The 25,189-nt window shown below is 43.3% G+C and overlaps 1 protein-coding gene across 1 annotated transcript in view; it reads right to left on the reverse strand.

Annotated features, from left to right (window-relative positions):
* Positions 1–25,189, reverse strand: part of LOC138527594 (16 kDa beta-galactoside-binding lectin-like) — a 156,171-nt gene that overhangs the window by 97,420 nt on the left and 33,562 nt on the right. The window contains exons 4-5 of the mRNA XM_069638887.1: positions 20,698–20,796; positions 14,612–14,668 (exon numbers count right to left, since the gene is read on the reverse strand). Of these exons, the coding sequence (XP_069494988.1) occupies positions 14,612–14,668; positions 20,698–20,796 (156 nt within the window). The remainder of the gene's footprint in view (positions 1–14,611; positions 14,669–20,697; positions 20,797–25,189) is intronic.

Genomic DNA, 25,189 nt, shown 5'->3' on the forward strand with positions numbered 1-25,189 from the left:
TGTTCTGTGAAACATATATGGGAGATCTTATTCAACCGGCTTTATTCTGATTTATAACAAAAATAAATAATATAAGGAATTAAATTGCATTTGCTACATGGGGGAAATCAGCCCCAAACATGTTTCTGCTTGGGGGTTGCCAGCAACAGAAGGCCCCTCACAGTAGATACTAGAACACACAAGTGATAATTGCTACCTTTGGCAGAATTTTATCTGGGCTAAGGCCTCTGCCAAAGGAAATTCTGGGACACCAACCTGTGAAGTGGAGGGGGCCATAAACATTCAATCAAACTGGGAAACCCCCTCCCCACACTGGGCTGAATTGACTGTTGGTGATAGCTGAAGAGGAAAAATGTTTCTAGTGAAGGACAAAGGATTCCCATTTGTTCCAAAACACTATTTTGTTAAGAAACTTTTAAAGACAGTTTTGCAACAGAAATTTGCAGAAATGTAAAAAGTTGACTGTTTAAATGTAATTTTGTGGGTTTTAATTTAAGAGGTTGTAGCCTTCACTGCCACCTTGGCAACAGAAATGGCAGAAAATTGGGTATTCCATGGAAAGTGTACCTAATGCCAATGTGAAAATCAATTCTGATATGCCTGATGATAATCCATACACATGTATAAAGTTATAGAATTTTAGGCCGAATATTTCACACTAAAAATGACTAAAAATTATTAGAAGGGTGAAACAATGTCTCACAAACTGGAGAGTTGAACTGGCATGCTCTGCATAAAATATGTAACCCGCTTATGTAATTTGGTAAAAGGCCTCCACTGTACAAATGTGCCATTTATGGCAAAACTGGATCTTAGTTAAAGTAACTGTGGGAGGTTCTGGACATTGTAAAACTCACATCATAAATCTGACATCATGCCCTTGAAACCCAACCAGCTGACTGGAAGGCGGTAACTATCACCCCTGACCAATCCAGTTGTTTAGAGGTGTGCTTAGCTAAGCCTGCACTACCGTATAATTCTATGATGTCACCATTCTCTATAAAAAGGGTGGCTGACAGAACTCTAGAGACAGACGCTTTCCTGAATTTCCTGCGCCTGCATTCCTGATCTTCTACATTCATCTTGCCAGATCCCACTGCAAAGCCAAAGCATAGCAGATTCCAGATTCCACTGCAAGGCCAAAGCATTGCTGACCATCCAAGCAAGGTGTCATCAAAAGTGGGGCTCACCTGTGCTTCGAGATCCGATTCGCCGGAGGAGAGGTCGGATCCGGAAAGAGTCGTTGCCGAGAGATCAGGCGTTCCTTTTTTTGTGAAGAGATAAGGTCTGTTCCGGGAGCTCGCCACAATTGTCGTGCTGAGTAACAGTCACAGACAGAAATGACAATCCCCCTGTGCAGACCACAGAGGGGAAAAAGCCTGTGGCACAAAAAACCCCTATAGATGGAATGGCAAGAAGGTGTGGAGGTGATGGCTTGTCCGATCCAGTAGAATGACTTGAATAAATCAAGTTAGTTGAAAAGTAACTTTTCTTTCTGCAATTCTGATCCTGAAGGCTGATGTGATGGAGGTCCAGCGGACGAAGAAGGCAAGATGCAAACTGGGAATTGTGGTTCTGAAGAAAAAATGGAAGGCGGAAGAGTACCAGAAACAGGAAGATGAAACTTCGGTGGAAAAATAGAAGGAGAAAGGAAACCAAGGAAAATATCAGGGGGGAAAAGATAGAAGGAGGTTAAGTTGGTTTAAGAAAGAGAGAATGGTACAAGCGCATAAGGTCACCGTACTAACGTGTAAAAAAGAAGCCCCTACAAGTGGGAAACTTATTACCCCCAGAATGAAGGCACCGAAACGGGAGCAAAGTGGTCAGGATACCTGGGAACTCCTGTAAGGAAGGTAAGGTAATCAAAGGGACTGAAAGAGGCGGAGTAAGAAAAGCGGCGAGCGCCGCGACTGAAAGCGAAAGTAAACAATGTCAGAAACCCTCGGATTACTGCATGCAGATAAAGGTAATAACAGTAGACAGATAGGCAGGAAGAAATGAGCTCTGGAAAGAACGCTACGGAGGGCTTTCAGGAAGAAACGAAGGAAGGCTGGAACTATGAGAGAACCAGAGAGCGAGGAAACCGCAACACAGTTGCAACGCACTGAGGGGGCGTGGTTTCCCTGCATTTAAAGGGGAAGAGATACATAGTTGCAGAGAGATAGAAACAGGACTAGCAGAGTTTCCACCGGGACCACATCTTCCATGAACCTCCTTTCATGACAGTATGTCCCCTTCTTGGGGCGACGGGCCCGGGTTTGCCTGGGTGAAGGGCATGGAACTGTCGTAGACATCTGGGGGCGGAGATGTTGGTTACGGGTTCCCAAGAGTCTTCCGCGTGAGAGTATCCTTTCCAATGAACCAAGTACTGTAGTCTACCTCTATGGTAACGAGAGTCCAGAATACGTTCCACCTCATAGACTTCTGGCTCCGGTTTCTTATTTTGCAACTGTAAGACCTTCCGATGGTGGGGATCCGGGAGATAGGTCTTTAACAAGGAGGAATGAAAGACTGGGTGAACTCTGCCTAGCTGAGAAGGCAGTCTCAGTCGAAAAGCCACCGGATTGATGCGGGCCGTGATGGGGAAGGGACCCAAAAATTTGGGGCTCAACTTGGAGGGATGAGTCCATCTAGGTAAGTATCTTGTTGATAGCCATACCTTATCTCCCACTTGCCATCCTGGAGTCTGAGTGCGGTGAGCATCAGCTTGGAGCTTATATCGGAGACGACTTTCCTGTAAATTAGTGATGGAATTCTTTTGTATCCTAGCAATATCATCCAGAAGAGAGTCCACCGAAGGTATAGAAGAACTGGGGATGTTACTCAAAGGGAAAGAACGAGGATGACGACCAAAAACACAGAAAAACGGCGACATCTTGATAGCAGAATGAACAGTGTTATTATACGAAAATTCTGCCATGGGGAGGAGAGATGCCCAATTGTCCTGTTGTTCATTGGCGAAGCAACGCAGATATTGTTCCATGGTTGCGTTGGGTCGCTCCGTTTGGCCATTGGACTGAGGATGGTATCCGGAAGTAAGAGCTTGTTCTACTCCTAAAAGAGCACATAAAGTCTTCCAAAATGCTGAGGTAAATTGTGAACCTCTGTCTGACAGGATTGTTTCTGGTAGACCATGGAGACGTACCACATCTCTCAAAAACACTTGTGCCATCTCGGGAGCAGAGGGAATCCCCTTTAAGGGAGAAAAATGGCACATCTTGCTGAAACTGTCGATTGTGACCATGATCGCTGTGAATCCCTTTGACCTGGGAAGATCCACCACAAAATCAGTAGAGACATGAGACCATGGAGTCAAAGGTAGTCTTGGTTTATGTAACAAACCCGCCGGTTTAGATGTGGATCCCTTACTTCTGGCACAGATAGGGCAGGAATGTACATAAAGTTTGATGTCAGTAAGCATTTTCGGCCACCAGAGCATCCAACTTATGAGTTCGGATGTGGCGGTGACACCCCTGTGTCCCGCTATCTTAGAATCGTGACCCCAATACAGGATTCGTGCTCGTAACCTAGCATCTGGAATGAAAAGTCTCCCCTGGTAAAACCATAGATCTTCTTTGGTAGTTAATCGGCTTGATAGGCTTCTGGGAAACGGAAGTAGGGCTTCTGGAGAGGCCTTCTTGACAACTGTCAAAAATTTTGAAATGACCTGTATAAAACGGACTCTGGGAAACAATACCTCGCCTTCAAAAGGTGGATTATTGAAGGTGTTGGGACTGCGAGATAAACTGTCGGCTAGGATATTCTTGCTTCCTGGAAGGTATGTTATGTAAAAATCATATTGAGCAAAGAAGTATGCCCATCGGGCTTGGCGGGGATTCCTGCACTCCATGTTTTGAAGCACCTTGAGATTACTGTGATCGGTGCGTATCTCAAACTGATGTCTTGATCCTTGGAGGAGATGTCTCCATTCAGAGCAGGCTTGTTTAATGGCCAACAATTCCTTTTCAATTACGGAGTAATTGATCTCGCTGGGACATAGAGTGCGAGAGAGATATGCGATCGGATGTTCCACTCCATTATGTTCTTGCTTAATCACGGCTCCTAGGGCTCCAGCAGAGGCATCAGTCTCAACAATAAAAGGTCGACTCTGATCGGGTTGTTTCAGGATGGGTGCAGAACAAAAGGCTTGCTTAAGCCCGCAGAATGCCTGTTCAGCTAAAGAATTCCATTCGAACCGAACATCTTTCTTTAATAAGGCTGTAATAGGTAGTACCTGCTCCGAGAAGTTGGCGATAAATCTCCTGTAAAAATTGGAAAGACCTAAAAAGGCTTGTACCTCTTTCACATTGCAAGGAGAGGGCCAGGCAAGAATTGCGGAAACCTTCTTGGGATCCATCTCAACTCCATGTTTGGATAGTATAAAACCTAGATAAGGTACTGAAGATACTGCAATGAGACATTTCTCCGGTTTTGCAAACAGCTGATGACGTCTTAATCGCTGCATGACCTCCGTGAGATGAGCCTGATGTTGGTGAGGGTTTCGCGAAAAAACCAGGATGTCATCTAAGTATATAATAACTGAGACAAATAGAAGGTCAGCAAAAAGGTGGTCCATAAACCTCTGAAAGGCTGCCGGGGCGTTGACTAGGCCGAAGGGCATCACCCGGTATTCGTACAGTCCAAAGGGAGTACGGAACGCTGTCTTCCATTCGTCCCCTTCTTTAATCCTGAGAAGGTGATAGGCACCTCTGAGGTCAAGTTTGCTGAACAAGCGTGATCCTTCTACGGCTTCCAATATATCCCTTATTAGAGGCATTGGGTAGCGATCCTTCACTGTGATCTTATTCAGGCCCCTATAGTCAATACAAGGACGTAATTCTTTCGAATCTTTCTTGGAAATGAAAAATAGAGACGCCCCAGCTGGAGACTTAGATGGTCGGATGAGACCGTTTTGAAGGTTTTGGTCCAAATACTCTCTTAGTGCTTGTTTTTCAGGAATGGTTAAAGAAAACATGCGTCCAAATGGGACCTAAGAGCCAGGCAGAATATCAATTGCACAGTCCTCGGGTCTGTGTGGAGGCAAAGTTTTAGGTAACTTGTCTTCGAATACGTCGACAAACTCTTGGAAGATAGAATGGATATTATGGACTGAAAGTGAATCTGATGAGAAGGACGGAAAAGTCACCACAGCTTCTTTCATCTTGTTCGAAACCTCGCTTCGGAAAACTCTGCATCGTTGATCACAGTACTCGGATTCAAATTTCAGGGTGTTAAGAGACCAGTTGATCGTCGGGTTGTGTCTGCGAAGCCACGGAATTCCCAGAATGATTGGGAAGTGAGCTGCTCTTATAACATCAAAAGTGAGGGTTTCATGATGATGGGAGATACAAAGCCGAAGGTCCACTGTAGCCTGAACAATGGGTCCAGAACTTAACGGACGGCCATCCACACCTTCTACCTTCTGTTCTTCCGGTTTATCTACTAGATGGATGCCTTCTTGTTTGGCCCAATGAATATCAATGAAGTTTCCTGCAGCTCCACTGTCAATAAGGGCCAAGACATCTTTTTTTTGTCGGTTCTTCTTGGATATGGTTGCTTGAAGAACCATGAGGCGAGAGTCCTCTCCTGATGTTTGTGCACAAGGTGAGCCTTTGACTGAAACCCTGTAAGCGGCTCCTTCTAAGACCGGGGTCAGTCGTTTCCCCGACGTCGTGGAGGAACCTCAGGACAATCCCTCAACAGGTGAGAATCAGAGGCGCAGTAAAGACATAAACCCTGGTCCCGGCGTCGGCTTCGTTCTGTAGATGACAAAGGTCCCCTGGCCATGCCGATTTGCATCGGTCCGTCACCAGTACGGTGTGAAGATAGTGGTAGGGATGAAGGAGATCCGGATACAGGTAACATTGGGTTTCGACTCCTCTTTTTCTCAGATCTACGCTCCGATATCCTGTATTCGATTTGGAGTACCAGCGTAAAAAGATCAGCCAAAGTAGCAGGTCTGGGTACTCGCGCCAACTCGTCTTTCAGATCCTCATGCAAGCCCCTTCTGAAGGCTGTATATTGGACTGGTTCAGGCCAATCTACTTCTGCAGCCAGTCGTTTGAAACTCGAAATATATGACAAAAGATCCATTGTACCCTGTTTAATATCAAACAAGGCTTCGCTGGCTGTGATTCCGATCTCTTGTCTCTCAAAAGTCTGTCGAAAAAGCGTAGTGAAGGCGTTGTAGTCTTGTAGAATCGGATTATTGGATGTAACCAATGGGGTGGCCCAGGCCAGGGCATTTCCAGTCATGTTAGAGACGAGAAACCCCACTCTGATGCGATCCGAAGCGTAGGTAGCCGGTCTAAATGTGAAATATACCATACAGGCATCCAGGAACTCCTTGACTCTTTTGGGTGCTCCATCAAACTTCCCAACTGCTAAAGACAAGGGTGGAAGATCAGTATGGTGGGCGTCTCTGGCAGCGACTATCTGGCGAAGAGTTGCATTCTCAGCCTTAACCCCCTGTACTTCCATAGACAGGGTCTGAACTAGGTTCAGCAACTCCTGGACCTGTTCTGCCGTAGCCATCTTTGGGCGTTGCAAACTGTCATCAAAAGTGGGGCTCACCTGTGCTTCGAGATCCGATTCGCCGGAGGAGAGGTCGGATCCGGAAAGAGTCGTTGCCGAGAGATCAGGCGTTCCTTTTTTTGTGAAGAGATAAGGTCTGTTCCGGGAGCTCGCCACAATTGTCGTGCTGAGTAACAGTCACAGACAGAAATGACAATCCCCCTGTGCAGACCACAGAGGGGAAAAAGCCTGTGGCACAAAAAACCCCTATAGATGGAATGGCAAGAAGGTGTGGAGGTGATGGCTTGTCCGATCCAGTAGAATGACTTGAATAAATCAGGTAAGTTGAAAAGTAACTTTTCTTTCTGCAATTCTGATCCTGAAGGCTGATGTGATGGAGGTCCAGCGGACGAAGAAGGCAAGATGCAAACTGGGAATTGTGGTTCTGAAGAAAAAATGGAAGGCGGAAGAGTACCAGAAACAGGAAGATGAAACTTCGGTGGAAAAATAGAAGGAGAAAGGAAACCAAGGAAAATATCAGGGGGGAAAAGATAGAAGGAGGTTAAGTTGGTTTAAGAAAGAGAGAATGGTACAAGCGCATAAGGTCACCGTACTAACGTGTAAAAAAGAAGCCCCTACAAGTGGGAAACTTATTACCCCCAGAATGAAGGCACCGAAACGGGAGCAAAGTGGTCAGGATACCTGGGAACTCCTGTAAGGAAGGTAAGGTAATCAAAGGGACTGAAAGAGGCGGAGTAAGAAAAGCGGCGAGCGCCGCGACTGAAAGCGAAAGTAAACAATGTCAGAAACCCTCGGATTACTGCATGCAGATAAAGGTAATAACAGTAGACAGATAGGCAGGAAGAAATGAGCTCTGGAAGGAACGCTACGGAGGGCTTTCAGGAAGAAACGAAGGAAGGCTGGAACTATGAGAGAACCAGAGAGCGAGGAAACCGCAACACAGTTGCAACGCACTGAGGGGGCGTGGTTTCCCTGCATTTAAAGGGGAAGAGATACATAGTTGCAGAGAGATAGAAACAGGACTAGCGGAGTTTCCACCGGGACCACATCTTCCATGAACCTCCTTTCATGACACAAGGCCTCAATCCAGAGATCCCACTAAAAAAATCCCAATAAAAGGGAAAAGCTGTGGTATTCTTTTGGGAAGCATCCTGAGACCAGCCTGGCTTTTTGCCCACTATCTGCATGCTCGCTGGAACCCTGCCATCCAGCTGTCCTGTTTATCCGGTGACCAGACAGGCCCAGCTGTTGTTCTGCTAGGGGAGTCCGCTGCTACCTGGTGACCCGAGCCCTGGAGTCTAGAAACCAGTTGACTGTGCCTAATACCAAATTTAAGAGCGGACTGTGAGTATCCCTCACCCCATAACACATAGTCTACCCCATCTTGACTTGTGTCTTTGTTCCACTCTCTAAGCAACCCTGTCCATACCTTCATAACTTGTATAGACTGTTCTAATTCTCTGTGTAGCCTGTTCTTTTTCATAGCGTTAGCACAATTCTTTCATTCACCTCATCTTGTAACTCATTAGTAATATTTGCAGTAATTCAAATGAATGACCACATAGATCAGTACCCGGCAGGAAAAGGTTGACGTCGCGAATCAATCTTTTAATGTACCATGGCTTTCTTTAACAGTATAATATAAATAATTTAGTTTAAGTATAATTTGCCTTTCATTTTTAAAACCGATTTTCTCTTTTAACTGCTCTATTTTCCTAAAAATGAACCTCATTCTACCTTCCAAATCTCTCTCAATTCACCAGCTACAGCCCTCCTTTTACTTTTGTATTGTCCCTGTGCAGTGCATCTATCACCCTGCCCATAAACCGCATTCCGATTCAGTGGTGTTCACCCGTTTAAAAAATAAATGTTTGGCATTTTAAAATGTAAACTAGAAAAAAAGCAAAAAGTGCTCCTATTAATTTGCGCTTTGGATATGTTATACTAGAATGTTAACTAAGTGCATTACCTCCATTTCCATTGTCATTATCACCCCATTGGTGATTGCTGCCCAATAAAATGTGTGTGATTTTTGTGAATTTTAAAAATAAATAAAAATTGTATTTTCACCAACCGGCCTGGTTCATGGTCCATTGTGACCCGGGGTATTTGAGGGCGTGTGAGACAGCTCGGGTCCGGCTCAATTTGAATTAATTGAAATTAAAGAAAAAGCATTCCTATTGAGCACCACATCCCAGGCTAAGACCAAGTGTCCTGGTACAGTGTTTGACGCCCAATTGGAATCCTTAACAGGGAGTCCTGGGGGAGATTGCTGTTATGTGATATGCAGTTTGGATGATCATGCAAGATTCTATGGACACCTAGGAGGGGTAACCAAGAGCTGGCTCCCAAATCTGAAGGTGAATAAGGCTGGAGTTGTGGGTGAGAGGGGGGACGGAAGAGAGGGTCCCACAAATGGCCCTTATGACCCCTATGCAAATGTCAGCTCAAAGGATGATGAATGAAAGGTGTAACTCACTCTTTGGTCTGTCACTGACTACCCCACGACCATACAGATATAAGATGCGCTACTCACTCAGCCAACCATTTAAACCATATCCAGTTGATGGTTTCGAGGAGACGGAGGTCTCATCAATAGACCAGGTCGACTGACAATAAGCCCAGGTATCCATGACATCATTAGTTACATCATGGCATAGCCACGTTAGTCATGAAGCAAATATGCAACCATGCATGAAGTTACACACCCAAGCATTAGTTAGTTTCTTATAGACATGAAAAACATGCTTATGACTCCTGTAGGTAGAGGACGGATACCTTTACATAATGCTGAGAACCTATTATTTCTTCTCCAGAGTGGAAACATGCAGATGCTGAATACACGTGGACCAATCTTGAACATGCTTTATTGCAACTTACCATAAGAGGACATAGAGACACATAGGGAGAATATAGGATGGCTGAAGTGAATCAGGAAGGAAATACAGGCCTCAGATACATGGAAGGGGAGACATGGTCCCGGCAGCGCGAGGCGCAGAGCTGGTGTTCACAGCCAAGAACAAGGGCGGGTTCCTGTTTCCTGAAGCAACAAGCCACGTGCAAGAATTCAGACTAAAAATCCTTATAATTACAGACAGAAAGGCTTAGTTTTGCGGTCCTCTCACACGTGACCCAGCAGAGCAGGAGAATGCTTGTGCACTTGTGGTGGGAATGTTGTTGTTCCCAGCACGACAGGGAGTGCAATGAAACAAGTGTTGCTCACATTAACTGCAATCTGCAGGCACTCTCTCAGGCTATGTGATCAGAGAAGTGGCAAAGAACACACAGTCCTCCATGTTCCTTCCCATGACCTTGCAAAGGTACACTGTGTTTGTGATCAGAAAGGGTCCCAGGCCTTGGAAGACCTGCATTAGCCAATCCAGAGGCTCCCTTCATGAGATGGTATAAAAAGTTGCACAGGCCAATGATCTTTGTGCAACCCTGCAACAGTGTAGTTCGCAAAATTTTATGGGTGGACCTAGGTGGAGTCACGTGACATAGCTTGCTAATAAGTGTACTTACCCTTATAGATTACATATATATGTAGGCCAAAAGGACCAATAGCAGTATCTCTTAGGTTTTAGGAGGGGAACTGATTCTTTGTCGTCACACCTGTACAAAACCGTGTGACACATGCTCAGAAACTGAGATTGCTGGAGAATTGATTTTCCTGTGTAATCCCTGTCTGTTCTTGGATAATAAAGACAGTAGATTTTGCCACATGGCTGAGTCTTCTGTTCTTGTGGTGGGGAGTCTTTAATGTGCCCAAGTGTCTCAGCTATTTACCAGAACAACTACTGTGAGTTCCCCACACTCCAGTCCCTAGCAAGTCCCTGGAAGTTCAAAAAAGTAATTCCTGACTATTGTATAGAAAACTATCTGCTTACGGGGAGAGGTATTCAAAAAGGGAAATGTGTTTGTGCATATTTTCCCATTGGCCAAAATTGAATTCCAGCTTGAAAAATGGCTAAATTGATGCAGGAACAAGTGCCTGGCTATTTTTTCATGAATTGCAAGGCCCCATGTTTGTTTGTAGGTGTGTCCCTGATTTCTTTGATCGTCATTGTCCTTCCCTGGAGGCACCCGTTTTGCATACGCAAAGCTTGTGTTCATTGAAGTACACTGCCCTCCAGCCAATTAAGTCATATCTTTGTGTGCACAAATTCCATGCACTGATCACAAAAGGCACGCATGTAGTTCTATGCACCAGACAGCAAATGCCCTCATTCAATGTTTGTGAATCAAGCACAGTTTGTGGCAGCTGCTATTTCTACATTTTTTGCAGCTGCAAAAATAAGCTAGAATAAGTACCTATAAAGTGTCTGCAAGCTTCTCGATTGGACTGAGTTTCGTTGCCATTTCCTGTACACACCTGATCCCTCCCCTACTATCATTGCATGACATTCACTTCTACAACTTCGTCCAAACCTCCAGCCCCTACTCAGGATAAGCTGAAACATACACATGTGCATATATCAAGGTCCAGGCCACAGCTGTTTACATGCACAAAAGCACCCTGCCCCAAGTTCCTGCCAACCTGCCTTTGGTGGAGACATTGAACGCTTCACATAGTCCTCTCTTGGGCAGTGCCAAATATATGTAATCCATTGAGGAGTCTAGAATGTGTGTTCTCCTCTGCAGAAGCCCTATTCCTGGCATATGCCCTGTAATGATGCATGAGTAGGAGGAAGCAGGTCGCCCATTTGTTTTCAGGAAGATTACTACCAACATTCTATATCAAAAGTTTTTTAAATGTTCAGATGAACAAGTTAGATTTTGAAATCACCTGAACATTTTGAGCACAAGGCCAGCTTTGTGTTTATCTCAAGAAGGTGTTCCAGAGAATGCTTGCCCATCATTCGACTGGTAGCACTCACCCCTGTGATTTTTGCCCATTTCTGTTGGGGGTCGGTGGGGGCAGAGGCAGAATGTGTTTTTTAGATGTTCACCACTGTGGAGGGATCTTTGAAGCTTCTAACTAGTCAATTCACATACATTTCTACTGATAGGTTTTTTACTGAAGAATGGTGGGGGAGTCCGCCACACCTCCCCCAATTACCGTCTCACACTCATTTCTGTATACCAAATCCCAACCAATCATCTATATTTTAAAATACAGTAAAAAAAAAAGGTAAATAATGCAGCAAAATGTAATTCGACCATCTTGATAGTCAAACAAAATGTGGAATACCCTGTGGGGATGTCTCTGAGATGCACTTCTGAGAACTAAATAGGGGCGAATGTAAGAAGTGCAGAGGATTTTCTTTTTTCATTTGGGTCCATTGATGAAATTCTCAAAGATGACCTGCACATTTCCACAGGGGTTTGGGCGGGCTGAACAGTAGCACAAAGATGTTCTGGCCAGCCACCTTGCATGCGTTAGTGTTGGGGGCCTTTCCTCTCACTGTCAAAGGCGGTAAGAAAGAGAAGTGCATGTCTTTCCGTTTCAAAGGATGGAAATGCAGGTGAAAGAGGAGCAGCTCAGACCACTGCTCTCACACTTCGAAGAAAATGCATGAAAGGTTCAGAAAGGAGCATCTCCTATATTGGGTCTGCCCATGTGCCTAGTCCAAACAGGTCACTTATTAGGCGCTTATACAGTTAGCAAAACTGTTTCAAAGCGCCCACAGGGCAGACAGGATGGGGACAGGGTAAGACAATGTAGTACAAAATAATGAGAATAAGGGAAGGGGAGACAAACCTACTATGCTTGTAAGTGTTCAAAGTGGGAAGGGGAAAGGGATAAGGTGCTTTGAAGCTCATGGATAAGTGCTCAGGGTAAGTGCTAAGAGGAGGAGAAAGTAAGTGCAACCACTAATTCGTGTGTGAGCCAAGTAAGTGCAGTAGAAAGACAGTGGCTGGGATAAGAGATGTGGGGGGGTCAAGGCCCTGAGGACACATAAGGGCCCTGCACATCAGTCACACAACTGTAAGATTAGCAGAGAAGCAGGAGGTAAAGAAAAAGGTCTTCAGGCTTTTTCAGAACTTAAGGAGGTTTTGCTCAAGATGCAGAGGGAGAGGGAGGCTGTTCCACAGGAGGGAGCCAGTCGAGGAAAGTGATCTCCCACCAGCTCTCTGTTTAGCAAAGCGCTTAACACGCAGGGAGTTGGTGCCGGAGGAACGGAGGAGTCTAGAAGGAGATTATTTGGTCAGGATGCATTGAAGATAGAGTGGTCCACAGCCCGAGATAGCCGTGTGTATGATGCAGAGGGATTTGACTGGGAGCCAGTGAAGGCTTTGTAGGGCAGGAGAGATGCAGTCCCTGGGCTTCAGTCCACGGATAGGTCTCACTGCCCTATTCTCCGTTAGCTGGAGGGGTTGTAGCGTGGAGGAAGGAATATTAAGGAGGGGGCTATTGCAGTAGTCTAGCCTGGAGAGAACCAGAGCATGGGTGACATTGAGTCTCTGAGGGAAGGTGAGGAAGGGTAGAGTCCCTTTGAGAAAGAAGAGTTGAAAGTAGGACTTCTTGACAATGTCCTAAATATGAGGGATGAAGGAAAGGGAGGAGTTGAAGATGACTCTGAGATTCCTGGCCTACAGTGGAGGGGATTTGGGGGGAGGGGTCTGCATGGAGGAATGCCATGGAAGAAGTATGGTGCAGGGGACACAATAGGGAGAATCTCTGTTTTGCTGGCCTTGAGGCAGATGCATTCCGTTTCAAAAGATGAAAACGCAGGTGAAAGAATAGCAGTTCAGACCGCTGCTCTAACACTTCAAAGAAAATGCATGAAAGGTTCAGAAAGGAGCATCTCCTATATTGGGTCTGCCCATGTGCCTAGTCCAAACAGGTGTAGGGGATGTCTTTGGTTTTTGCTGCATTTCAAAGTGCATTCCATTGGTGAGCTTGACATATGCATTGACATGCGCAGAAGCGTTGTTCTATTTGCACAAAAGCGCAAACAGAACGAGCAATGGCATCTGAATGTGCACACCCGAGATGCACACATTCGTTTGACCTTTGTGGATTGGGGCGCACATTTCCTTTGGCCAAATGAGAAAATAAATAATACAATGGTGCAAAGATATGAACGAATCCATGTTGGACAATTTGTGCTGCTTCAGTAATACAGCCTAAGAGAATATGTTTTATTTCATTGAATAATATCGATAATTTCTGTATGAAGACATAATTGGAGCAAAGGCATAGTGGATAATTTGTTGTATTTATACAAAGGAAAAGGGGATCTGCAGGGTAAGCTCCAAATCCGGCAGGGTCTTCAGGTACATAATGTTTGGTTCCACTGTAAATAAAAACGTGAGCAAACTTATGTTTTGCTGCCTTTGCTCCACTTTTCAAATTTCTTTGATTCTGTCCATCCTTGCCTTGGTATTCGAGCACTTTCGAGCTTTGGATTTCTCTCTAGTTCTCTATATAACGATCTTTATGAAGAACATATGGACAACCACCAAACCTAGCACCTCAGGCCCAGGTGTTTTCCCAAGTATTTGAAGCCCACTCTTTGTGTTCTACCTCATTTCAAGTGCCTTGAAGAGCCTTCTGGTGGTATAAACGAGTTCGGACAGAATTGAGCTCACTCCATTTCTTGTCTTGTAATAAGCCTGCATAAGAAATGGGCATGTGGCTCAGTGAACTAATGCATCCACAGGAGGGTCCCGCTTTGACCTCATGGCCACAGGTTCAAATCCCAGCAGGTCCACTCAGCCCTTCATCCTTCCGAGGTCAATAAATTGATAAGTACCATTCAGTTGTATAACAATAAACATGTGTTATGAGTGTCAAGACCCCCCCCCCTTGGGGTGAATGTGTGCTTTACAAATACGCCTGTTGTGTTCTAGTGGAGCATGCTTTTTCTTGGTTTTATTCTTACCAAACACACCTTGACTTTGCATAGAAGCAAAACCTCTTTGCAGCATTCTTCAATGCACAATCACTGAATGTGACATTACAGGCCCACTCCAACTCCCACCAAATTGGCCTAAACATCACAGTCTAATTGCAAAAAAAGCTAATGTTTACAAGAAATACAGAAATACAATGATGCTCAGGAGACCATTGGATTTTTTTTTTTACAAATCAAGAAACATACATGAAAAAAATATATAAATGTAAACTTACAACTTTTTTTTGCTTAACACCATCAACATTCTTTGGCCTAGCGGGACCTGGACAACCCTGCAGAGGGGAAGAAGACTCAATATGACTTAAAAACAACCAGAAAAGCATACCAAGTAGGAGACAGGGTCTACTTGTACAATTTCCAAAGGTCCCAGACCAAGGAGCGGAAATTTCTCCCCAGCTGGCGCTGACCTTTTGAAATTGTAGATAAAATTTCACCTGTTGTCTACAGAATCCGCATTTCCAAAGGAGAACTGACAGAAGATAAATGGGTCCATATTAATCAGTTAAAAAGTTGTCACCCTAGGCTCACTTTGCAGCAAATAGAGGAGACATCTGGAGAATAATAACCAGACAAAGAAGAACCAGAAGGGTACAGATAGGTTTAGAGGTATAAATATTTAACAGGGAGTGTGTTTCTTCATTGTTAGGATGAAAGGGATTCCCCAAAATTCTAGCCAAATCCATAGTTATCTGTGTCTTGGGACTGATCAATTACCTTTAATGCATAACTACTAGCAATATTAAATGTATGTGTGTCCCACTGTTGTCCACCTCCCTGGAGGGCATTCAGTGGGAAAATGTAGTAACTGGTTCTGATTTATTTAATAGATTCGCACTGGTTCCACCCATTCATCACCAAGGAGGAACTCCCCGGGGACTGGGAAAGGAAAGAACAAAGGAAAAGCCAGGGTGTCGCTCGACACCACAGAGAAAGACAACGGGAGGAACGTGGAGTACCTACCGATGAATCCCACTTTGCCCTACTCTCCCTTGACAAGGAATCTCAGGCGAGTCAGGGGGGGGATATATTTACCCACTCAGCTGTACTCCCTTCCATAACCAAGCTGCACTTCAGCAGAAGCAGCAAAATGGCTACGCTGGCTCCTGTGAGCACCAATACCTCACGGAAAAACTGCATTTGGCAAATACAAAAAGATGGCTGCACCATCTTGCCAAGCACACATTGGGCATGATGGAACAAGGGTGCACAATGAGAAAGCCTGCCAGTGTGTTCTTACATGTACAAAAGAAGGGGAGTGAAAAACCGGCGCTGCTTTGCTGCAAGCCCAAAGTTCCCATATGAAAAAGGGAAATATTTACATTTAAACATTATGTCGCTCTGATGCTCTTCTTGCTCTGTTCCTCATCACTATACTTTTATTAATGAGACCTTGCCATGCTTATCCACATTCACATTGTGCTCCAACAGGCAAGAGCAGTATTCCTGAATGACAGGCAGTTGTTCAGATCTGAAGAAATCAAAATAAGCTTTACTTCAGCAACACGACAAATCCTTTACTCTTTGGCTACAAAATGTCAAGGATCAATGTGTCAAAAAGACCCTGGCTCTCTGGGCATATGTCAATTTCAGTGCATCTGTGTTTTAACCCATTGCTGCATACAAGAAGCTAACTACGGCTACAAAACAATGTGGGAATTCAGAGGGAAGAGAAAAAACGAATTTGCAAGGAAAATGTCAGCAGTCATCACAGGATTAAATGTACTTTTACAAACAAAGAAAAATACTTGTTTAAAAGTGTATGTTGGATAAGGTCCTGTCCTTATGTAGCAATGTAAAGGGGTTTTGTGATATGAAACATATATAGGAGATCTTATTCAACAGGCTTTATTCTGATTTATAACAAAAATAAATAAAATAAGGAATTAAATTGCGTTGGCTACATGGGGGAAATCAGCCCCAAACAGGTTTCTGCTTGGGGGTTGCCAGCAACAGAACGTCCCTCACAGTAGATACTAGAACACACAAGTGATAGTTGCTACCTTGGCAGACTTTTGTCTGGGTTCAGGCCTCTGACGATGGAACTTCTGAGACACCAACTTCTGAAGTGGAGGGGGCCATAAACATTCAATCAAACTGGGAGTCCCACTCCCCAAACTGGTCTGACTTGACAGTTGGTGGTAGCTGAAGAGAAAAAATGGTTCCAGTGAAGGACAAAAGATGCCCATTTGTTTCAAAAGATTATTTTATTAAGAAACTTTTAAAGAAGGTTATTTTTGCAAAAAATGTGCAGGAATGTAAAAAGTTGACAGTTTTAATGTAATTTTGTGGGTTTTATTTTAAGATGTTGTGGCCTTCACTGCCACGTTGGGTACAGAAATGGCAGAGAATTGGGTATTCCACGGAAAGTGTACATGATGCCAATGTGAAAATCAATATTGATATGCCTAATGATAATCCATACACATGTATAAAGTTATAGAATTTTAGGCTGAATATTTCACACTAAAAATGACTAAAAATGATTAAAAGGGCAAAACAATATCTCACAAACTGGAGAGTTGGACCGGCATGCTCTTGATAAAATATGTAACCTGCTTATGTAATTTGTTAAAAGGCCCCAACTGCACAAATGTGCCATTTATGGAAAACTGGTAACTGTGGGAGGTTCTGGACATTGTAAAACTTACATCATAAATCTGACATCATGCCATTGAAACCCAACCAGCTGAGAGGAGGCAGTAACTGCCACCCCTGACCAATCCAGTTGTTTGGAGGCATGCTTAGCTAAGCCTGCCCTACCGTATATTTCTATGCTGTCACCATGCTCTTTAAAAAGGGTGGCTGACAGAACAATAGAGACAGACTCTTTCCTGAATTTCCTGTTCCTGCATTCCTGATCTTCTACATTCATCTTGCCAGATTCCAGATCCTATTGCAAAGCCAAAGCATAGCTGATTCCAGATTTCACTTCAAGGCCAAAGCATTGCTGACCATCCCAGCAAGGCCTCAATCCAGAAATCCCAGAAAAAAAATCCCAACAACCAAAGGGAAAATCTGTGGTATTCTTTTGGGAAGTGTCCTGAGTCCAGCCTGGCTTTTTGCTCACTAACTGCATGCCCGCTGTAACCCTGTCATCTAGCTGTCCTGATTATCCGGTGACCAGACAGGCCCAGCTGTTCTGCTCGGAGAGTCCGCCGCTTCCTGGTGACCCAAGCTCTGGAGTCCAGAACCCAGTTGACTGTGCCTAATCCCAAATTTAAGAGCGGACTGTGAGTATACCCCACCCACACATAGTCTACCCCATCTTGACTTTTGTCTTTGTTCCACCCTCTAAACAACCCTATCCATACCTTGATCACTGACTGTTCTAATTCTCTTTGCACCCTGTTCTTGTTTCCTAGAGTTAGCGCAATTCTTTCATTCACCTCATCTTGTAACTCATTAGTAATATTTGGAGTAATTCAAATGAATTTCCACATAGATCAGAACCCGGCAGGAAAAGGTTGACGTCACGAATCAATCTTTGAGCATGCCGTGGCTGTCTTTAACAATATAGTCTAAATAATTTAGTTTAAGTATAATTTGCCTTTCATTTCTAAAACCGATTTTCTCTTTTAACTTCTATATTTTCCTAAAAATGAACCTCATTCTACCTTACAAATCTCGCTCAATTCGCCAGTTATAGCCCTCCTTTCACTTCTGTATTGTCCCTGTGCAGTGTATCCATCACCCTGCCCATAAACCGCATTCCGATTCCGTGTTTTTAACCTGTTTTTTGAAAAAAACTTTGGCATTTAAAACTGTAATCTAGAAAAAAATGCTACTTTTCCATGTGTGAATTCGGCTTCACTGGGTTTTCAATTTCAATCTGTTTTGTGAACTGTATGCTTTTGTGATACCTTCCCTTACGGTTGATAGTGAGATAACATCCCTAATACTGTGATAAAATATATGTATATCCTTATTTAAACACATATATAATTCATTATTTATCAAAATCCGAGTTTAGGCCTTAGCAAATGGTTTAAAATCTGTTATTACTAATTTATTTTGTGAGGGAAGGTCAGATTTTGATCCTGTTTGCTGCCGCTTATCTCTGACTGCCTGCTGCCTCTTTCTATCCACTCAGAATTTGATTATTTGTGGGTTGAGGGAACATTGCAGGGGGAAACCTTAACTGGGGTGCAATCTATGCTAATTCAAAAAGTGGTCCATTTCTTTTGTGCTTTGGATATGTTATACTAGAAGTTTAACTAAGTGCATTACCTCCATTTCCATTGTCATTATCACCCCATTGGTGATTGATGCCCCATATTAAAATGTGTATGATTTTTGTGAATTTTAAAAATAAACAAATATAGTATTTTCACCAACCGGCCTGGTTCATGGTCCATTGTGACCCAGGGTATTAGTAAAAGGGGGTGTGAGACGGGTCGGGTACCGGCTCAATTTGAATTAGTTGAAATTCAAGATAAAGCTTTCCTATTGAGCACCACATCCCAGGCTAAAACCAAGTGTTCTGGTCCAGTGTGTGACGCCTGATTGGAATCCTTAACAAGTGTAACCCTGAAGGAGATTGCTGTTACGTGACATGGAGTTTAGACGATCATGCAAGATTCTATGAACACCTGGGAGGGCTAACCAAGAGCTGGCTCCCAAAGGTGAAGGTGAATAAGGCTGGAGTTGTGGTTGACAGGCCGACCCGCGGGTGGACTGAAGAGAGGGTCCCAGGAATGGCTCTTATGACCCCTATGCAAATTTCAGCTCAACGAATGAGGAATGAAAGGTGTAACTCACTTTTTGGTCTGTCACCCACTACCACACAGATATAAGATGCGCTACTCACTCAGCCAACCATTTAAACCATATCCAGTTGATGGTTTTGAGGAGACAGAGGTCTCATTAATAGATCAGGTTGCATGACAATAAGCCCAGATATCCATGACATCATTAATTACATCATGGCATAGCCACGTTAGTTATGAAGCAAATAAGCTACCATGCATGAAGTTGCACAAACATGCACTAGTTTTTTTCTAATAGACATTAAAAACATGCTTATGACTCCTGTAGGTAGAAGACGGATACATTTACATAATGCTGAGAACCTATTATTTCTTCTCCAGAGTGGAAACAGCCAGATGCTGAATATACGTGGGCCAAAAGCGCAAACAGAATGAGCAATGGCATCTGAATGTGCACACCCGAGATGCACACATTCGTTTGACCTTTGTGGATTGGGGCACACATTTCCTTTGGTCAAATGAAAAAAATAATAATAATACAATGGTGCAAAGATATGAACAAATCCATGTTGGACAATTGGTGCTGCTTCAGTAATATACGCCTAAGAGAATATGTTTTATTTCATCGAATAGTATCGATAATTTCTGTATCAAGACATAATTGGTGCAAAGGCATAGTGGCTAATTTGTTGTATTTATGCAAAGGAAAATGGGATCTGCAGGGTAAGCTCCAGATCTGGCAGGGTCTTCAAGTGCATAATGTTTTGTACCACTGTAAATAGAAACGTGAGCAAACTTATGTTTTGCTGCCGATGCTCCACTTTTCAAATGTATTTATTCTGTCCATTATTGCCTTGGGATTCGAGCCCTTTCGAGCATTGGATTTCTCGCATGTTCTCTCTATAAGGGCCTTTATGAAGAACATATGGACAACCACCGACCATAGCGCCTCAGGCCCAGGTGTTGTCCCAAGTATTTGAATACCTCTCTTTGTGGTCTACCTCATTTCAAAGCCCTTGAAGAGCCTTCTGGTGGTATAAACGAGTTGGGACAGAATTGAGCTCACTCCATTTCTTGTCTTGTAATAAGCATGCATAGGAGATGGGCATGTGGCTCAGTGAACTAATGCATCCACTACAGGGGCCTGTCTTTGACCTCATGGTCACAGGTTCTAATCCCAGCAGGTCCACTCAGCCCTTCATCCTTCCGAGGTCAATAAAATGAGTACCATTCAATTGGATAACAATACTCATGTGTTATGAGTGCCAAGATGGCCCATCGGGGTGAGCTTTACAAATACGCTTGTTATGCCATAGTGCAGCCTGGTTTTATTGTTACCGAACACACCTTGACTTGGCATAGAAGCAAAACCTCTTTGCGGCATTCTTCAATGCACAATCACTGAATGTGACATGACAGGCCCACTCCAACTCCCACCAAATTGGCCTAAACATCACATTCTAATTGCAAAAAAAAGTTAATATTTATAAGAAACACAGAAATCCAATGATGCTCAGGGGTCCATTGGATTCTTTTTATTTTTTTTTACAAATCAAGGAACATACATGGAAAAATATATATAAATGTAAACTTACAATAATTTCTGGTTTGGGGACGATTGTATGAGTAAGTTGAGGATCGATGAAAACAACTTCAGGATACTTTTGCGTACTCTCAGCGGAATCTGGAGAACTCTGCAGAGGGGATGAAGACTCAATATGACTTAAAAACAACCAAAAAAGAATACCAAGTAGGAGACAGGGTCTACTTGTACAATTTCCAAAGGAACCAGATCAAGGAGTGGAAATGTCTCCCCAGGTGGTGCGAAATTGTCGCCTACAGAATCTGCAAACCCAAAAGGAGAACTGACAGAAGAAAAATGGGTCCATATTAATCAGTTAAAAAGTTATCACCCTAGGCACACTTTGCAGCAAATAGAGGAAACATCTGGAGAATGAGAACCAGACTAAGAAGAACCAGAAGGGAACAGATCGGTTTAGAGTTATAAATATTTAACATGAAGTATGTTTCTTCATTGTTAGGTCGAAAGGGATTACCCAGAATTCTAGCCAAATCCATAGTTATATGTGTCTCTGGACTGATCAATTACCTTTATTGCATAACTACTAGCATTATTAAATGTATGTGTGTCCCACTGCTGTCCACCTCCCTGGAGGGCATTCAGTGGGAAAATGTAGTAACCGGTTCTGATTTATTTAATATATTTGTACTGGTTCTGCCCATTGAACACCAAGGAGGACCTCCCCGGGGACCGGGAAAGGTAAGAACAAAAGAAAAACTGGGGTGTCGCTCCATGCCACAAAGAAAGACAATGGGAGGATTGTGCAGTACCTCGCCCTGATAATGGAAGGACTCCCCCTGATGAACCCCATCTTGCCCTACTGATGAATCCCACTTTTCCCTACTCTCCCTCGACAAGGAATCTCAGAAGAGTCGGGTGGGGGGAATTTGTGGGATATATTTACCCACTCAGCATTACTCCCTCCCATAACCAGGCTGCACTTCAGCAGAAGCATCCAAATGGCTGCGCTGGCTCCTGTGAGCACCACTGCCTTGCGGCAAAACTGCGTTTGGCAATTACAAAAAGATGGCTGCACCATCTTGCCAAGCACATATTGGGCATGATGGAACAAGGGGGCACACTGAGAAAGCCTGTCAGTGTGTTCTTACATGTACAAAAGAAGGGGAGTGAAAAGGCAGTGCTGCTTTGCTGCAAGCACAAAGACCCCATATGAAAAAGGGAAATATTTACATTTTAATGTTCTTTTTCCTCTGTTCCTCATCACAATACTTTTATTAATGAGACCTTGTCATGCTTATCCACATTCACATTGTGCTCCAATAGGCAAGAGCAGTATTCCTGAATAATGGGCTGTTGTTCAGATCTGAAGAAATCAAAAGAAGCTTTACTTCAGCTACAGAGGAAATGCTTTACTTCTTGGCTACAAAATGTCAAGGATCAATGCGTCAAAAAGGCCTTGGCTCGGTGGGCCTATGTCAATTTGAGTGCATCTGTGTTTTAACCCATTGCTGCATACAAGAAGCTAACTAGGGCTACAAAATAATGTGGCAATTCAGAGGGAAGAGAAAAAACAAATTTGCAAGGAAATTGTCTGCAGTCATCACAGGTTTAAACATACTTTTGCAAATAAAGAAAAATACTTGTTTAAAAGTGTATGTTGGATAAGGCCCTGCCCTTATCTAGCAAGGTGAAGGGGTTTTGTGCTTTGAAAAATATATGGGAGATGTTATTCAACAGGGTTTATTCTGATCTACAACAAAAATAAAAAATAAGGAATTAAATTGCATTGGCTACATGGGGGAAATCAGCCCCAAACAGGTTTCTGCTTGGGGGTTGCCAGCAACAGAAGGTCCCTCAAAGTAGATGCTAGAACACACAAGTGATAATTGCTACCGTGGCAGACTTTTGTCTGGGCTGAGGCCTCAAACAATGGAACTTCTGGGACACCAACCTGTGAAGTGGAGGGGGCCATAAACATTCAGTCAAACTGGGAAACCCCCTCCCCACACTGGGCTGAATTGAGAGTTGGTGGTAGCTGAAGAGAAAAAAATTGTTCCAGTGAAGGACAAAAGATGCCCATTTGTTTCAAAAGACTATTTTATTAAGAAACTTTTAAAGATGGTTATTTTTGTAATAGAAATTCGCAGGAATTAAAAAAGTTGACAGTTTTAATGTAATTTTGTGGGTTATAATTTAAAACGTAGCCTTCACTGCCACCTTGGGTACAGTAATGGCAGAGAATTGGGTATTCCACGGAAAGTGTACATGATGCCAACGTGAAAATCAATACTGATATGCCTAATGATAATCCATACCCATGTATAAAGTTATAGAATTTTAGGCCGAATATTTCACACTAAAAATGACTACAAATTATTAGAAGGGCAAAACAATGTCTCACAAACTGGAGAGTTGGACTGGCATGCTCCGCATACAATATGTAGCCTGCTTATGTAATTTGTTAAAAGGCCCCAACTGTACAAATGTGCCATTTATGGCAAAACTGGATTTGAGCTAAAGGAACTGTGCGAGGTTCTGGACATTGTAAAACTCCCATCATAAATCTGACATCATGCCCTTGAAACCCAACTAGCTGAGAGGAAGGCAGTAACTATCACCCCTGACCAATCCAGTTGTTTAGAGGCATGCTTAGCTAAGCCTGCCATACCGTATAATTCTATGATGTCACCATACTCTATAAAAAGGGTGGCTGACAGAACTCTATAGACAGACTCTTTCCTGAATTTCCTGTGCCTGCGTTCCTGATCTTCTACATTCATCTTGCCAGATTCCAGATCCCACTGCAAAGCCAAAGCATAGCTGATTCCAGATTCCACTGCAAGGACAAAGCATTGCTGACCACCCCAGCAAGGCCTAAATCCAGAGAGGGAACAAAGGGACACAAGCTCAATTACCCCTCTTTTTGTCCGCCTCGCAGTAGGGCAGGGACAGAGGGATTTTTGGATAGATATATTTCTTGTCTATCTGAGAGTCGCATAAAAATATTTCATTATTCAGAGGGTAGTCACAGTAAAAAACATATTTTAATAGTATAATTTATACACTTTTGTAGGTGGTTGGTGCTGTCCACCAGGCACCTCCAGACTTAGAAAACAATACATACAACTAAAAAGTCCAAACTAACACATACATATTCTGCTTGTGGTGTCTAGGTTAGTAGAGTGACAATTCTAATGATGCACTTTGTCAATTTTAATTTGTTGACTTTCGAAAAATGGGGAAACTAAGACATTCAATGTACAGCATGCAATTTTAAACGCTGCAAGAAAACACAGTTGTTTCAGTGTTAGGATGTCTACATATGTTTCGGCACATAATATGCATCAACACCATCCCTGGTGTTCTGCTATTTTAGTTGTGGCCCTCTTCAGGACAGAATGTTGTTTTTCGGAATGACAAAAAGTTCAGAAAAAAACCCCAGGTGTTCACGTTGTTTTTCAGTGCTGTAAAGGGTGGAAAATATGGAATTTGTGTTAGTGGTGTGTCTAGGACTCAACTTTGCATTAAAAACTCTTCTGATAGAAATTTATGCGACATGGATACAATCTTCTCCACATTCCCACTTCTTACTGACCTTTGTATGCTTTTGCGGTCGGACTTAAGATTATTATTTTTGTTCTAGGCAAGCGTCGAAATCGCTGTCATGCCCTGGATGTCATCATACAGTTGGTTGCCTATATCTTATTTGGGCTTAATGGTTGGTCCTTACGTCGAAGTAATTCAGACTTTCGAGCCTACGGACACAATTGAAAATTTAAAACAAACCGTTTGTTGCGTTTATGCGTGTTGGTATTTCAAACATAGAAGTTGTCTTCATTTTTTACTGACCTGAGAGTATCGTCAGAGGGTATAATTTAATTTGGCGCTAGTTGTTTTTGCAGAGATGCATGTCCCCTGCATGTGGGTTCCCAGGGGTACCTTCTTTTCCAGTTTGACAGAACCTGTGGGGGCAGATGGAATAAAACCTGCGTTTAGGAGGCCAAATCTCCACATGAGCCGTAATATACTTTTTTTCCTTTCGCTAGCGTGGTTTCGTAGTTGTTTTATGAAACATTAGCGTTTAGGTTTTGTTTACCTTCTATTTGATTCGATGAAACGATCTTTACGTATCGTAGTGCAGCTCCTCTCAGTTTCGACGTAGAGGTATCAACTTGTTTGAGTTTGGTGTTTCAAGAGATGAAATATATTACTTCCGTATTGCTTCCGTAGTTGCATATCATGTGACTGCCAAGTACGTCTTTCGAAAAACCCGTTCATTTCTTGGCGGCGCATGCGGCCATCTTGAAGTGTGTAAACTAAATGGTTGATCCTTTCTTTTTTGTAGGTTTTCACATAACGTAATTATGTTTTGTTCATTAAAATAAATATGGTGGTACATAGACACGCCTTGGCAGTGTTTTCATTGTTTACATACAGTATAGCCCGTGTATTTGTTATGGTAGAAACGAAGTCTGGGCTCCAGGGTCATATAGGCTCGAGATATTCTCTTCAGAAGAAAATTCCCCACTCTACTGATGAGTTAA

This window comes from Ambystoma mexicanum, chromosome 14, assembly GCF_040938575.1.
Source record: "Ambystoma mexicanum isolate Mex_15411 chromosome 14, UKY_AmexF1_1, whole genome shotgun sequence".
NCBI lineage: Eukaryota > Metazoa > Chordata > Amphibia > Caudata > Ambystomatidae > Ambystoma > Ambystoma mexicanum.